Genomic DNA, 16,740 nt, shown 5'->3' with positions numbered 1-16,740 from the left:
AGGTGAGTATTCTGGGAGCAGGCAGACTTCCAACTTAACAACACTGTAAGCTCGCAGTCAGCGCCCCCCCGCCCCTCAACTTCCCCGCCCAGAGTGCTGAGACTGGCTCCAAGGTTGCCCAGCGGGGCTGCGATGAACTGTCACCTAATCACCATGGGCTGAACTTTCCAAACACAGGAGCCACAAGCCCCAGGTGGCAGGTGGGGACCTAAAACGTGTCTTGTCTGAACCGAGGTGTGTCATGAGAGGGCAATCTACCCAGACTTGGTACAAAGAGAGGAAGGAAAAGCCACAGTTTTTGTACTGACAGCAGTCGTCGCCCCTCCCTCCGCCCCGGTGCCCCTCCTCCCTCCGCCCAGTGCCCCTCCTCCACGTGGCTTCCAGGACACTCCCCCGGCTCCCTCGGCCCCAGCTGCTCCTTAGCCCCAGGAAACTGCGAGGCCCCAGGCCCAGTGGGGGGGACTGTCTTCGTCTCTCACCCCCATGATGCTCACAGTGGGAGCCCTGAGATGTCCGAATCCCCAAACCCATGAACACGTTACCTTGCGCGGCAAAAGGATTTTGCAAATATGCTGAAATTAAGGATCTTGAGATGGGGCGATTATCCTCGAGTATCCAGGTGGGTCCAGTGCAATCACAAGCGACTGGAAAACGGAAAGGGGCAGGAGGACCAGGGTTGGATACGGTTGATGAAGGAGGGCAGGAGGCACCGTGAACGTGGTGGCCAGAAGCTGCAAGAGGCGAGGGGACGGACTCTCCCCGGGGGCCTCCAGAGAGGACCGCGGCCCTGAGGACACCTTGATTCTACCCCCAGAAGACCAATTCTGGAATGCTGACTTGCAGGACTGTGGAGACAATAAATGTGTGCTGTTTTGCACTGTGAAGTTTGTGATACAACGTCACAGCAGCAATAGGAAACTGAGACAGTGAAATGACCCAGTCTTGTAAGTTAAATGCGCAAGATGCCCAAACATATCACCTTCAGCCCAGACCTCAGGCTCAGATACTGAACTGCCCGCTCAATACCTCCTTGGAAATGTCTGAATTCTGGACCTTTCCCCCAAGCCTTCTCTACTCATCATCTGCTCCATCTCAGCTGATGGCACCTTGGTCCCTTCCCGGTGCTCATGCCAAAAGCCTCAGCACCATCCTTGACTCTTCTTTCTTTAAAAAAAAATAATTAATTGATTGATTTATTATTTATTTTTGGCTGTGCTGGTCTTCGTTGTGTGCATGGGCTTTTTCTAGCGTGGCGAGTGGGGGCCGCTCTCTAGCTGTGGTGCACGGGCTTCTCACTGCGGAGGCTTCTCTTGGACGGATCACATGCTCTAGAAAGCAGGGGCTCAGGAGCTGCAGCACACGGGATCAGCTGCCCTGTGGCACATGGAATCTTCCTGGACCAGGGACTGCATCTGGGTCCCCTGTGTTGGCTGCCAGATACTTAAGCACTGGAGCACCAGGGAAGTCCCTCTTCTTTCTCGCTTGCTCCCCTCATTCAGGCTGCCAGTCAGTCCTATTGGCTCTATCTTCAAAACTGAGCCAGAATCTAACCCCTCCTCGTCAAGCCCACTGCTACCACCCTGGTCTGAGCCACCGTCGCTGCTTCTCCTTGTGATGGATATAGCCTCCTCACTGGGCCCTCTGCTTCCACCCTGTCCCCACCCCTGCCCTTCCCAACTCAGCAGCAGCACAAGGGGTCTCCAAGTAGACCTGTGGTCTCCATCTCATTCAGAGTAAAAGCCAAATCCTTAGCATGGCCAAGAAAGCCATCTATAATGTGGTACCCTCCCACCTCTATGATTTTTTTCTCTCCTAACCCCTCACCTCTCTCTGCTGCAGCCACCCCAGCCTCCTGACTGTTCCTTGAACACAGCGGGTACAGCCTCATCCCGGGGCCTTTGCACGGGCTGTTCCCTCTGCCTGAGACATGCTTCCCTGATATCCACATCATTGACTCCCTCCTTGCCTTCAGGATTTGCTCAAATGTCACCTCATCAACAAGGCCTGCCCTGATCACCCTGAACTGCCGCTCGTCCCAACCAGCCCCAGCTGGTCCAGCCATCCTCATCCTGCTCTACAACATCCTCAACAACTTACTTATTTGTCATACTTCTTGCTCCATCACCTGTATTAGAATATCAACTCCATGAGGGCAGGGATCTTTGTTTTGTTTACTGTGGTTAGAACAGTGCTCAGCATAAAGGGCATCCAATAAATATCAACTGAATAAATTTATAAAAGGAGAGGTGTCAGGATAAAGGTTAAAAATTCTAAAACTCTACATGCATGCTGGAGTTCAATGTGAGAAAATGGATGGTAGATTTCTAGAAGCCAGGTTTCCCACTGTTGGGTGAGAAGTTATAGCTAAGCAAGGGGAGGAGCCTAGAATGATCCGTGTGGTGGTGGATCAGAGTTAGAGACATCAGGGTGAACTTGCCCTTAACAGTGATACAGAAGGCTACACACAGAAACATGTACAGATCTGTATCCACACACGAGGGCGTCCCTGGCGGTGCAGCGGTAAGGAATCTGCCTGCCAGTGTAGGAGACACAGGAGTGCAGGTTCAATCCTGGGTTGGGAAGATCCTCTGGAGAAGGGAATGGCAACCCACTCCAGTGTTCTTGCCTGGGAAATCCCATGAGAAGAGGAGCCTGGTGGGCTACAGTCTGGGGGGGGGTCACAAAGAGTCAGACACAACTGAGTGACTGAGTACTCACACACATACGTATACACAGGTTATTACACACAAGTATGTTTCCCAGAGGGCCTAGAAGAAACAACACCCCACAGCAACAAGCACATCCAGCATCCAGTCTTTGACCTCTAAAGCCATCCTCCAACAAAAAGAACTAGGGTTCCTTGGAGAAATGGTTGATTTCTAAGTATAGACCCTGATGCTGGGAAAGATTGAAGGCAGGAGGAGAAGGGGACAACAGAGGATGAGATGGTTGGATGGCATCACCGACTCGATGGTCATGAGTTTGAGCAAGCTCCGGGAGTTGGTGATGGACAGGGAAGCCTGGAGTGTTGTAGTCTATGGGGTCGCAAAGAGTTGGACACCACTGAGCGACTGAACTGAACTGAGGTCTAAAACAGGAAATATACAAGACGGGCCTGGGGGTATCTAACAGAGCCAGAAAGTAAGGAGGTGCTCAAAAACTCACAATGGTGGGGCACTTCAAAGGGACACAGGGGCCAGCTGAAGAGCTAATGGCCAAAATGGGAACAACTTGAGCAACACGATAAAGCACAGTATGCATTATAACCTACAGTATGAAATGCCCATAAGTCTATATTGATGTCCAGGTAGGACTGAAATAAAGACATGAGGGAGCATGGACAAATCTCCAGGGCAGAAGCATTTCCAAGACTTTATGTATATACTCTGCCCTCAAGGAGGTGGGGCATAACTTCCCAGCCCGTGCAATGTGGGCTGCACAGAGTGACTTCCCTCTACATCATATTGTACACAGTGGTAAAGAAACCTGGCACGTGGTGCCTCAGCCCGTGATCAAGGGACACTTCAACCACGGCAGGTCGGCTCGAGAGCACATGCCCTGGTCCGGGGGTAAGAAGGACCACCCTTTCCCTCTGTGATCTTCCTCCTCCAAACACATAATCTCCAGTCAGGTCATGAGAAGAACATCAGACAAACCCTAACTGAGGGACCGTCTGCAAAATACCTGACCAGTGCTCCTCAGAACTGTCACAGTCATCACAGACAAGTGAAGTCTGAGAAACCAGCACAGCCCAGAGGAGCCCAAGGAGACATGATGATGAAATGGGATCCTGGAACAGAAAAAGGATGTGAAGGAAAAACTAAGGGAATGTGAATAAGGCCTAGACTTTAATTAATAATAATGCATCAAAATTGGTTTATTAATTGTGACAGATGCACAGTCCCAAACACGACATTAATAACAAGGAAAACTGGATGTGATACCCTGACCTGGATCCTGGAACAAAAATGGCATTTGTGGAAAAATTGGTGAAATCCAAATAGAGTCTAGAGTTGGTTAATAGTAATGTTACAACACTGGTTTTTATAAGATGACATAAGATGTTAACAATGGGGGAAACTGGGTGAGAAGTAGATGGGAACTCTTTGCAAGTAACTTTTCAACTTTTTCCAAAAGAAAAGTGTACTAAAAAAAGAAGAATAACCTGACAATTAAATAGGTTCATGGTACATGGCAGTTGCTCAGGGAACAAGGTAACAGGTATTATGATCTTCCTTTATTTTTTTTTCCCATGATGGAAATAACTCACTAAGTATCCAGCAATGTCAATGGCCCTTGGACTGGTAAAAGATTGCAAACAATACAAAAATGGATAAAACAGAAAGTGAAACCTCCCATGATTTCACTCCCTACTGCTAAGTCAATATATTATATTCTGGACTTTTCCCTATGCATATGTGAACATTTAAAAATTTTTGCGGACAAAGGGTGATGCCCTGCATTTGAGTTTGCTGAGTGCTGATCCGCTGTGGACTTCCTTTCGTATCAGGGCACATACAGTTACTGTTCTCTGTTTTTTTACTTTGGAGCACAGTTGTTAACAGTGTTGTGTTAGTTTCGGTGTAAAGTGATCAAGTTATACATATACATGTATCTGGGCTTCCCAGGTGTTTCAATGGTAAAGAATCTGTGTGCCGATGCAGGAGACACAGGAGATGTGGGGTCAATCCCTGGGTCTAGAAGATCCCCAGGAGTAGGAAATGGCACCCCACTCCACAATTCTTGCTTGGAAAATTTGGCAGAGGAGCTTGGTGGGCTAGAGTCCATGGGGTCTCAAAGTATCAGACACGACTAAACAGTTGAGCATGCAAGCATACATGTATCTATCCTTTTCCAAATTCTTTTCCCATTTAGGTTATTACCAAGTGGTGAGCGGAGTTCCCTGTGTTATAGAGCAGGTCCTTATTGGCTATCTATTTTAAATAGACGAGTGTGCATATGTCAATCCCAAGCTCCCAATCTATCCCTCCCCTTTATCTCCCCTAGTAACCATAAATTCATTCTCTAGGTCTGTGAGTCTGTTTCTATTTTGTAAATAAGTTTATTTATAATTTTTTTTAGTAGTCCACATATAAGCAATATCACATGATATTTGTCTTTCTCTGTCTGACTTCATTTAGTATGATAATCTCTAGGTCCATCCATGCTGCTGCAAATGGCAATATTTTATAACATAAGGGACTATTACTCAGCCATTAAAAAGAAAGAAATGCAGTGTTCTTCTGAATGGCTGCAATATGGATGCGACAATGGACCATTTCCTTAAGATGAACAGTAAGGGACCGTCAATTTTCTCCCCACAGAGTGCTCCAGTGAGCACCTTCCCACACACACCTTCATGACCACATGTGGGAATTCCCGCACGCAGGACAGACCCCTGGCTGCAAAGTGGTAAGTGTGCTGGCACGTTTATAACACTGTCTTCCTACTGTTGACTTTTCTCGTTACCCTGAGAATTAACGGCCTGGCTCCACGCTTCTCAAAGGCAGAAGGCTGCATGAAGCCCCTACCTCTCTCTCCATCTCTTTGATGACATCTCCCCTTGATCAAGGCAGCCACGGGTGGTCATTATGACATCACGGATGTGTGTGTTGGGGGGAGGGGGGAGGACAGGACACATCGTGTACTGACCAACCAGGGCCTCAGGGAACAGAACTGGGTGTCCTTCTGAGACTTAGCATGTGTTTGAGATGGCAGGAGTCTTGGGAGGTTTCTCAGCCTGGGGCCAGCCCAGCAGAACTAGGGCAGTGGGCAGGGAGAGGGTGCTGACATTTCAAAAGTCATGATCTTATATTTAGAAAATGACAATAAAAGAGCCTGATCATACAAAGCATCCCTTTATTCAGTTCTTCCTCAAATATTTGGATGTCTTTTATGTACTGATTACTCTCAGTGCTGGGACGACCTCAGTGAACAAAATTAAGTTCCTGAATCCACAGAACTTGTATTCTCCTTGGAGACAAATAATAAAGCAATCACTATGAGTTAGTGGAAAGTGCTGCATTATTTAGGGTAAATAGCCGGCTGCGAGAACCCACAAATCCCAGCATTTCTGGTGGCCCCTGCAAGTCCTCTGGCTCCGGAGTTGGCCAAATGCCCTGTCCTGGAGCTCCGAGGGCTGACTCTTATCGGGACCTCTCCCCTACCTCTCTGACGATTTGATTTACTCTCGTCTCCTCCACTAAACTGTGCATCCTCCTCTGTAGCCACAGGGGCCTCCTTTTAGTTCCATGCTTTTTCCTGTTGCCCTGCAGAGACCTGAACCCAATGGGCCACTCCTGTGCGGTGGCCTCAGCCTCAGCCAAGCCTCAGTCCACCTGCCCGCTCCATGGAGCAGCTGTCTCAGACCTCCCTGGGGTACGAGTTCCCCACCAGCTACCCTGGGTCCCTCCCGGCTGCGGCAATGATCCACAGTCCCTTTAACACCATGACGTTGTCCAGAAGAGGCAGGCCGTGGACTTGGCCTCCAGGCCTTCCTTCTGGCCCATGGGTCATGTGACAGACTCACCGATGAGGTGGGAACAGAAGCAAAGAGTATCGCTCTGGGCCTGGGCAGTTAGGTGGCAGAGGAGCATGCCCTGCCCGCCCCTCCTCTGAATGTGGACGTCCAGGATGTGCGTGAAGCCCCGTGTCCGAGGAGGCCTGCTGCCCTGAGTGACCACGTGGCGCAGAGCCACTCACTCCCTCCCAGCTGGGACACCCACACGGGACAGACGTCGGGAGAGCTGGCTCCTTTGTCTCACTGGGATCTCAGCTCTGATGTTGCCTCCTCAAGAAGTCCTGTCCCCGCGACCCTAAAGTAACATCAGCCTAGTCTGTGCACACCTGTAATAAACTTCAAAGTCTTCTGTTCATTTGTCTGTTCGCTTGAATAATATCGTCTGTCCCAACTAGAAGGTGAGTTTCTTGGGGGCAAGAACTCTCACCTCTCTTGCTCGTGTGGTATTCCCACTGCCTACAAGAGTGATGGCAGACAGCAGGTGCTCAATAAAAACACCGGTGACGAGGGACCTATTCTGGTATGACTCAGATGCCTCATCTGGTTGTTTTACAGGGGACATTAACACAACATTGTAAAGCAATTATCCTCTAATTAAAAATAAATATCCTTTGATCAACCATTATGGAAAAGAATATTTTAAAAAAAGAATGTATATATGTATAATTGAATCACTTTGCTGTACAACAGGAATTAACAACGTTGTAAAGTATCTATACTTCAATAAAAAAAATTAAGAAAAATAAAAAACTAAAAAAAAAAATTCCTCATCTGCAAAACCGGGTAAATACCCCTCTTTGTCATCTCATGGGGCTCCTTTGAGACCACACAGCTTATCTTCAAAAAGGACTCAGTGTTACAGGACAGGGTGTGACAATCTTAAGTCTGTCTAGACATGAACCAATTAGTGAGAATTTAGTGCTTACCTCCTACCTGCCAGGCACAGCTCTCTTATAACTTACTGGATTAGAGCCTCAGATTCACGGTTTTCCCATCATGTTATGGGTTGGGAGGTAGGGTCCTAGAAGTTTCTGGATGTATCCCCTCTGGGGTACTAACAACCCAGTGGCCCCTTTCTCCTTCCGAAGAACCCCAGCTTTATCCTGAGGGGTAGAGTGCTCTTGCCATCAGGCAAATGATCAGAATTTGCTGGTGGAGGTGTCTGGGAAATTTCTTTACAGAGTGCATTGTGACTCCTTTGGCCAGCCCCCCTTCTTCTTCATTCCTTCTTGGACAGTAGGTACAGCTGAATTTTCAGCAGGGCTGAGGCTGGCCTTTAATGTGCCTTTGTTCCAGTTAGGAAAAGATTTCCACTGTGAGCTGTCTAATTAGAAAAAAGACAGCTCCCATGGGCAGAAGCTTACCTATGGGTGCTGGGCCTGGCCTGCACCATTCAGTCCCTTTGGCTGAGAGCTTTGACCAGTACACAAACTGCACAACCGTCCTTGGCACCCATGATTTTGGACTAGGAGGCAACCTTGAGGATGGAAAGCACTTCCTTGGGGCAGAGGTGAAAGATAAAAGAAGTCTGGGCCCTTGACAAGGGTGGAGCCCTTATACCAGCCCTGGAAGGCCTTTTCCTTTTGTGTTTTGGAAGAATTATCTTAATAATTTATTTTGAAATAACTTCAAAGTTAGAGAAAAGTCACAAGAACCATACAAAGAACTTTCTTTCACCCAGACTGGTTGATTGTTAATATTCTATTCCATTTACTCCCCTCTTTTTCCCTCCCTCTCTCCCTGCCTCCCTCCCTTCCTCTCCCTCTTCTTTTATGTAGACATGCAGCCCTTGTTACTGTCCTTTTTCTGAATCACTCGAGAGTAGCTGGCAAACATGATACCCATTATCCCCAAATACTTGTCGTGTAGATCCCCAAAAAAGAGACTCTAACCACCATCCACATCACCTCTGATTTCTTCCTTTTTATTAATTTTTATGGGAGTATAATTGCTTTACAATGTTGTGTTAGTTTCAGGCGTACAGCAAGGTGAATCCATTATATATATACATATATCCACTCTTTTTAAGATTCTTTTCCCATTTAAGCCGCCACAGAGCACCGAGTAGAGTCTCCTGTGCTGCACAATAGGTTCCCATTAGTTATCTGTTTTGTACATAGCAGTGTATTCATGCTAACTCTGACTTCTTAAATGAAACAAAACCTCTATGCCAAAGTCTTCCCTTGTAGCTCAGTTGGTTAAGAATTTGCCTACAATGCAGGAGACCGAGGTTTGATTCCCGTATCGGGAAGATCCCCTGGAGAAGGAAATAGCAACCCACTCCAGTATTCTTGCCTGGAGAATCCCATGGACAGAGGAGCCTGGCAGGCTACAGTCCATGGGGTCGCAAGAGTTGGACACAACTTGGTGACTAAACCACCACCACATGCCAAAGACACTTATTTTGGTTTCCTGCTATGAGTAACTGAATCAAATTCTAATTGCGACCTTCCTTATCTGTCGTATCCACCCTTCCCCCGTGCTCTCTGCTCTGTCCTCCTAGGCCTCCCTTTGATTTCTTACACCTTCCAAGCAACTTTTAGCCTCAGAACTTTTTTTTTTTCTTTTTTCTTTTTCTTTTTTTACCAATTGAGGTAAAATTCACATCATGTAAAATCCAGCATACTAAAAGTGAAAATTCAGTGGCGCTGAGAACATTCACCATGTTGGGTAACCATCATCACTTTCTGGGTTCAAAACATATTTATTCACACCAAAAGGAGTCCTCGCACCATTTATGGAGCAGCTGCTCCCGTTCTACCCGCTTCTGGGCAACCACCAAGCCATTCCTGCGTCAGTGGCTTTCCCTCAGTGGCTGTTTCACTAATGGAATCACACACGTGCTGCCTCAGGACTTGGCAGCAGCTGATCCCTCTTCCCAGATGCTCTTCCCTCCTCCCACTCCAATCCTCTTCCTTAGGAGGTCTTGGGGCCTCTCCTGAGGTCAAGTCCCCCCAGCATAACTTTCTCATAAAAGCCCAAAGTTTCTCTCTGGAGCATTTTTTTCTTTTGTCACAATTATAATTGCTCTGCGTGGTAATTTCACTGGGTTTCCCTAGTGGCTCAGATGGTAAAGAATCTGCCTGCAATGCAGGAGACCCAGGTTTGACCTCTGGGCTGGGAAGATCCCCTGGAGGAGGGCACGGGCAACCCACTCCAATATTCTCGGCTGGAGCACTCTGTGGACAGAGGAGCCTGGTGGGCTACATACAGTCTGTGGGGTTGCAGTTCATGTTCTCTATGTTAAGAGTGTAAAGTTTATTAGGCAGGAACATGTCTGACTTGTTTACCACCATTTGCCAGGGCCTCGCCAGAACCTGGCATACAGTACATGCTCAGTGATACTCTGTAAACTGACTGAGTGGATGAGCGAGTGAGTGTCCTTACAAAGAAAAAGTCACCTCATTCCGCTTTACAGAATTCCTCCTTTACAGAGGAGGAGGCATGGAGACCTGGACTTCATAGCTGGGTTTGGGCTGCTCATGGGGTCTTGACCAGCTTGGCAGGAACCGTCATGACTCCTCCATCCCCCCTCCCCACTGCATGATATGATGTGGTCGAATTCATATACATCAGTGACCTGGAGGGCGCCCCCCACCCCGCCCCCTGCACATCACAGCCCACCCCCCCATTACAGCCCCACCCCTGCACATCACAGCCCCGCCCTCCCTCACCAAGCACCTCCCACATGCCCATATATGGGCATGATTCGGGCAGCTCTGACCCTGGTCTGTGAGGTCTGGGTCTCTGTGACCTCACAATGACCAGGGCCCTCCCCAGGTCTATATAAGAGGCCGCAGAGTCGGCCCCTGTCACAGCCCACAAATTCCACCTGCTCACAGGTTGGCTGGCTCAACCAAGGCGGTATCCCCTGCTCTGAGCATCCAGGCCGAATCCACCCAGCACCATGGCCAGATACCGATGCTGCCTCACCCACAGCCGGAGCAGATGCCGCCGCCGCCGAAGACGAAGATGTCGCAGACGAAGGAGACGCTTTGGTCGGAGGCGCAGGAGGAGAGGTGAAGAGGGTCCATCCTTGGGGGTAGGGGCCAGGGAGCTGGGGCAGGGGTGGGGGTTTGGGCTGTGCTGAAGTGTCCTCTTGCCCTCTGGTTCTCCGCAGTGTGCTGCCGCCGCTACACCGTCATAAGGTGTACAAGATAGTAACCGCACAGTAGCAAGACCACCGCACTCCTGCCTGAAAGATAACCAGCCTTCAAGACCCTCTTGCCACATCTTGAACATGCCACCGTTCCAATGACATGAACAGGAGCCTGCTAACGAACAATGCCACCTGTCAATAAATGTTGAAAGACATCATTCCACTCTTTGACTCTTTGCTTTGAGGGACTCAGGGGGACCGGGGGGAGGAGGGAGTTGGGGACACACCGGAAAGAGGGGACACATACAAAAAGGATGATTCACGTAGGATCTTGTTCCAAACTCGACTACTCCCAAGTCACAACCCAAACCTGCCTCCCAGCCCCCCAGTCTTTTATTAGACCCCTTTCCAGTGGGGACGGGAGCTGTGCTGGTTTATGACACATCCCTCCCCCAGTTCTGGGCTCAGTGGCTTTCTACTGGCAGCTTGAGATGGGCCACAGAAATTGGCAAATGCTTCCACTAGGGCTTGCTGTCCACCTCCCCGAGAACCAAGAACCATTTCCCAGTTCAAGCTCAATTCACCAGCCATGGATACATCCCATCAATCCCAAAGGTGCCCAATGTTGAGGTTTCCCATTTAAAAAGTTGATGTCTCTGGGTACAGTGAGTAACTTGTCCAGTGGTTAAGCTAAGCTATCATTTAATCAGGAACAATATCCTCATCCCGGGTGGATGAAACAAAAGTAACTTGCTCCACTCAACCGTATGATTCTCTGAGACGTGAAGGTGATTCACGAAAACACTGCTGTCTCCTGGGCTCAGAACTGTCAAATTATTAACACGAGAGCTCGGGCCACGACCATCTCATGGCACAGCAATTTGGCACAGGGCGTTTTATCAGTGACCAGAACTCTCCGACCCAGTTGCCTAGTGACAGGGCCACAGAAACATCGTGGCCTGACTTTCATTTATGAGCACCATGGAGCATAGGCACTGGGCATTCGCCACTCCAAGCCTCACACCCAACCTGCAAGGGAGTGTTGATGGCCCCATCTTGGCAGCTGAGGCCACTGTCCGGGAGAGGAACTCGCTTCCATGACCCAACCACTCGATTGGTTCAGAAAGATGCTGGCGGGAGGGCTGGACATGGACCCCCCTGGGTAGGCTTTTACAAGTAGATCAAGTGCCAGTGGTGGAGATGCTGACTCAGCAGGGTCTCGCCGTAAGGCCTGGGCATTCATATTTTGAACAAGTGCCCTGGGGGGGGAGTCTGAGAGCACTAAGAAGGATAGGAGGCCTCAAAAATTTCCTATCACTGTTATAAATCACCACAAACCTCAAAGCTTACAACACAAATTTATTGTCTTACATGGGCCTTATGGGGCTAACACTCAAGGTTCGAGCAGGTTCTGAAGGTTTTCAGAAGCATAATAACCTTGTCTTTCCTAGCTCCTTGCCAGCAACTGCATTCCTTGACTCAGGGCCCCTGCCTCCGTCTTCAAAGCCCGTGGCTTAGCACTGTCAGATCTCTTCCTGTGACCCTCCCGCCTCCCTCTTCCACCTTATAAGGATCCATGTGGTTTTGTGGAACCCACACTGGGCCCACCCAGATAATCTAGGATGACCTTTCCATCTTCTTCAGTCACTCTTAAGTCCCTTCTGTTGTCTGCTCACACTCAGGGTCGAGGGCGTGAGGGCATTCGTCTGCCTACCACGTCCTCCCTGCGGCTGCTATGGTTCTGATTCTGGATTTTCATGGGTCATCCAAGCACTGGGAGAGGCTCAGCAGGAGGCCTGGGGTGGAGGGAAGATGGGCACATTTTTTGGGGAGGGAAGCATGTGCCCCAGGCTGGGGAGTGGGTGGAGGGCTGAGGGCATATGGACTCTGAAGCCTGGCCTTGGCTCCTTATCTGCAGGCACCATGAGCAAGTAAGTCACTTAACCTCTTCCTGCCTCATTTAAGGAGTGAATGTATGGAATTTGTGGAATTCCTGGCATAGAGTGAGCACAAGATAACCCTGTGGACAGATGAGGCCCCGTCCCAGCCCCCAAGAGGCCACAGCACTGGCTAAAGAGGCAGCAAGGAAGCAGGAACCACCACATGAGCTGGGGGAGGGGCAGGTGCGGGCTTGGATCCAGACAAGGAGGCTGGTGCTCCTCTTCGGAGATGCTGTGCCCTGGTTTCGAGGCACGGGGGACACGTTTTATAGGGTGAGGAGCTGGCTGCACACACCCTGTGCTGCTTTCACAGAAGGGGCCCAGGTGGGGACAATGGCGGGGTGGGGCCGCCAAGTCACAGTGGGGGGGTCCCCTTTATATACAAGTCCCCCCGAAGGGCTGCAGACAGACCCGACCAACACTATTAACAGCAAGAGCAGGGGGCAGGCCTCAGCCTCCTCCCCCTGTCCCCCCAAGGCCAGCTGACGCCTCAGCCCCAGTTGCCCACCCGTGACCCCCTTCAGCACGATGGTCCGATGCCGCGTGAAGAGTCCGATTGAAAGTCCACCCGGGCAGCAGGGCTCCGGGCAGCAGGGCGAGACGGAGCGCCCGGATCAGGCGCGGGAGCTGAGGCCGGAGGACATCCCGGTCTACGGGAGGACTCACAGAGGCCGCTACCACTACAGACACAGGAGCCACACGCGGCGGCGCCCCTGCAGGAGGCGCCGGAGACGGGCCTGCAGGCACAGGAGGCGCCGCAGAGGTGCGGCGGGCCCCCCCTGCGCTCCCATCCCCGGCACCCCCCAGGCCTCCAGGCCAGGGCTCAGGTGGGCAGCGGGCGGCTCCTGCAGTGCTGGGGCCCCACCCTGTCTGACAGCCCCCTCATCCTGCGCCCCCACCCCACCCCAGCAGCCCCCCCGACCCCGGATTCCCTACATGGCCCTGTAACTAGAACTTTTTCCAAAAGGCTGCCGAAGGATGAAGAGAAGGAGGAGGAGATGCGGAAGGCAGCTCTAAGCTTCCCTGGGCCTACCAGAAAGAGTCACCTGCCAGGAAGCACCTCACAAGACCATAGCAAATCCCCCTTGGAGCCCACGAGATCTTGAGTTAAAATGAGCAAAAGTCATCTGCCAAATAAAGCTTGAGATAAGAAACTTGCCAGCCTGTCAGGGTCTCTTTTGCACGAAGGCGCAAACACACGGCTTCTATTCCCCGCGGGGTCAGGGGAGGGGGGTGCGGCCGGGGCAGGGGGCTGCGTGCTGGTGTGTTCCCCTGTGAGCCTGGGGGCGCCCGGTCACCCGGAGCCATCAGGACGTCCAAGGCCATGCAACTCCCCAGGCCCCTGAAGAACCTGAAAGAGTGTTGGGCAGCGGGGGCAAGTGTGAACGGAGACAAGATGGGAAGCAGGTCTAGCGTGCTCCAGCAAGAACAAGGCTGGCGTTGGGAGGGGGGAACGAAAGGCAAAGGGCAGAACTGGGTGAGGTGGCGTGGGCCACCAGAATTCTGAGATGGGACCCTCACCCAGGACAGAGTCCGTTCCTTCCTCCTCCGAGCTTCTGATGGCTTCTTATAACCTTTGGAGTTCCTCTGCTGTGGCCACATCTCCAGTCTCCGCTCCCTGTGTGAAATCTCTCTGCCTCCCTCTAACAGGGACACTTACGGCTGCATTCGGGGCCCACCCAGATAACCCAGGATAATCTCACAATCCTGGGAGGGTCCTTATTCAGCTGACCACAGCCACTGAGGGTTTGGGACAAGATCTAAATTATGGATCATGTTGGAGAATGGATTCCCAGTGCTCAGAAATGACCAAGGAGACTTAATACCCTTCCCGGCTGAAACTGGGCTGGATGGACATGTGTAGCCAGAGAGTTTGGTGATCCCAAGGGCTTATGAGCCACTGCCTTTAAAGGGTGACTTTGGAGAACAGGAAAGAGTAGGGTTTTCTTTAGTTTCTTTTGTTTTAATCGTAAAAAACATACGATTTAGGTATGTCTGTGAAGGCACCACCCGGGTCAAGACACCAGACACTTCCAGGACCCTGGGAAGGCTCCCTCCAGGCTGCCTGTTGTCCCATACTGTCGCCGGCCCTCTCGGGCTGGGCACTCCTGGGGTGTGGGGAGGAGTCTGTGTGCTCTCCTGCTTGTGGAAATTCTATCCTCAACTCTCATGCCAGGGCACACAAGGCCCTGGAGGCGGCAACACCGCAGGGTGAGGCTGTGTGCCTGCCGTCTCGCCTCGGCCTTGCCCTGTGGCCGGCGGGGCCTCGGACAGGCAGCTGGCGGCCTGGATTGAGTGGGGTGTCGGCTCGGACTCAGGTCACCGAGGGCGGGAGGCTCCGGGGCGGGGGGCCCTTTGTGATGTCAGCGCCCTGCCTACCACCCTCAGCGGCCCCTCTGTAACCCGCCAGTGGCCTTTCCTCCCAGTCCAGAGAGGCAGCTGAGGCGGGTGATGGGTTCCCGCTGTGCCAAGATTGGCATGGGCCACGGCCGGGGCCACGAATACTCCATGAAGAAGCTCGTGGCCTGCGTGAGCCAGGATAACTTCTCCTTGTCATCGGAGGGCGAGGAGGAGGAGGAGGGCGAGGAGGAGGAAGAGGAGGAGGAGGAGGAGGAGGGAGAAGAGGAGGAGCTCCCAGTGCAGGGCAAGCTGCTGCTGATGGAGGCTGGGCAGCAGGAGGAAGGGGCCGAAGACACCGACTCGGGGGCCCAGCAGAGCCCCGAGCCCAAGCAGACACGCTCCTGACCTGCGACGTGGCGGAGGAAGAGGAGTTTGCCACCATTCCCGAGAGGAGGAGAGCTTTCAGAAAAGAGTCAATAAAGAGTCTCCAAGGAATCCTCCTCCTCCTGTCTGTCCTTGCCCCCGCCACCACCCCTGGCCCCTGTGTCTGTGGGTGTGGGTGGCTGGGTGTGTGTGTGTGTGGGTGTGTGTGTGTGTAGGGAGGTTGAAGAGCAGTGACCCCTGTGTCTGAACCCCAACCAGAAGTCCTCGCATGGTCCACTCTCCGAGACTGCTCAGCCGCCGACCCCTGCTGCGGGGGGTGGAGTGTGTGGCAGCCTGGGTGAGAAAATCACCTTAGCGGGTCCCACCTCCAGGGAGGACTCCTCTCCGAGTCTGAGCACCCGGCGGGACAGCGTCATCTCCCTCAGCGCATCCCCACTGCTTTTCTAACTGCGGACTGTTTTTTGGGGGGGGAGGGGAGTGGTGGTTGCGTCACGAGGCACGTGGGATCTTAGTTCCCTGACCAGGGATCGAACCCCTCCTCCCTGCCCGCTGCAGTGGAAGCACAGAGTCTGAACAGTTGGGCCACCGGGGAAGACCCTGGAGAGTCCCAAGAGCACGGACTCGGGAGCTCAGCAGACCTGCCGCCAGCTTTCCTACGCTTGCTGCGTGACACTGAGCAAGTCCCTGTCTGTCCGTTGACACTAGCGACCCCGCAGGTCAGTGGGTCGGAAGAGGTGACTGAGATGCTGGGGAGGGACTGGGCCTGGCACACAGCGAGTGTTTCACCCAAGATGGGCACTGCAGCTGGAGCCACAGGGGTCCCACCTGACTCATGGACCCTGGTTTTGGGGGACAGAGCAAGTAGAGGGGTCTGAACTGGTTCTGCTGCCAACCTCACGCTCAAGGGGACCATAGGAATCCCTGCGAGAGGCTCGCTTCTGCCTTGCTCGAGGGGTCCCGCTGTGGGACAGAGCCGATGCCCTCACTAGGGCAGCGGGCAAAGGAAGCCCAGAGGAAGCCAGAAAGGACAGAGACCCAGACCTGGGTCCCTCAGGCTGGCCTTCCTTAGAAGCATCGGAATGCGCCTGTTGCCCCTCCTGGCCACGGCTCCCTTAACCCTTTTCTTTCCAATAGAAATAACAAACATGATCTCCACCCTCTGCTCTCCACAACCCCCGAGCACCACTCTGGTGGGCCACTGAGAAGGACTGTGATTGGGGCTGCTGGGAGGGGTGGGGAGGTGGTGTCTCCAAGGACGGTGTGAGAGGCAAGGTGAGGTCCTGGGCTCCTCGGAGGGTGGAGGCCGCTCTCACTGAGGCCTGGAGACAGGGCAAGGCAGGGGAGGCTCGAGGGGGCGGCCCTGCTGTCTGACTGCCCACCCCCGCCCCAGCCAAGCAACACGCTCAGCAGCTCCGTCCTTCTGTCCACGGCCCCCAGGTCCGCCCGCCCAATCACCT

The 16,740-nt window shown here is 52.3% G+C and overlaps 2 protein-coding genes across 2 annotated transcripts; both read left to right on the top strand.

The window, feature by feature from the left end:
* The first annotated feature begins 13,087 nt into the window (after positions 1-13,087).
* Positions 13,088-13,576, top strand: PRM2 (protamine 2). Its single transcript, XM_061153962.1, has 2 exons — positions 13,088-13,322; positions 13,527-13,576. Exons 1-2 carry the CDS (start codon positions 13,088-13,090, stop codon positions 13,574-13,576), a joined length of 285 nt encoding a protein of 94 aa, XP_061009945.1.
* A 1,434-nt stretch (positions 13,577-15,010) lies between these two features.
* On the top strand, positions 15,011-15,304 carry PRM3 (protamine 3). The gene has a single exon (XM_061153961.1). It carries the CDS (start codon positions 15,011-15,013, stop codon positions 15,302-15,304), a length of 294 nt encoding a protein of 97 aa, XP_061009944.1.
* The last annotated feature ends 1,436 nt before the right edge of the window (positions 15,305-16,740 follow it).

Source organism: Dama dama, chromosome 10 (genome assembly GCF_033118175.1).
Source record: "Dama dama isolate Ldn47 chromosome 10, ASM3311817v1, whole genome shotgun sequence".
Lineage (NCBI taxonomy): Eukaryota > Metazoa > Chordata > Mammalia > Artiodactyla > Cervidae > Dama > Dama dama.
This window is presented reverse-complemented; position numbering and strand designations above follow the sequence as displayed.

What these genes read in the sequence shown, in the direction of transcription:
- PRM3 (XM_061153961.1), top strand. Translation starts at nt 15,011, where the DNA reads ATGGGTTCCCGCTGTGCCAAGATTGGCATGGGCCACGGCCGGGGCCAC.
- PRM2 (XM_061153962.1), top strand. Translation starts at nt 13,088, where the DNA reads ATGGTCCGATGCCGCGTGAAGAGTCCGATTGAAAGTCCACCCGGGCAG. An exon ending in GCACAGGAGGCGCCGCAGAG is followed by an intron (nt 13,323 to 13,526) that starts GTGCGGCGGGCC and finishes TTTTTCCAAAAG; the next exon opens with GCTGCCGAAGGATGAAGAGA.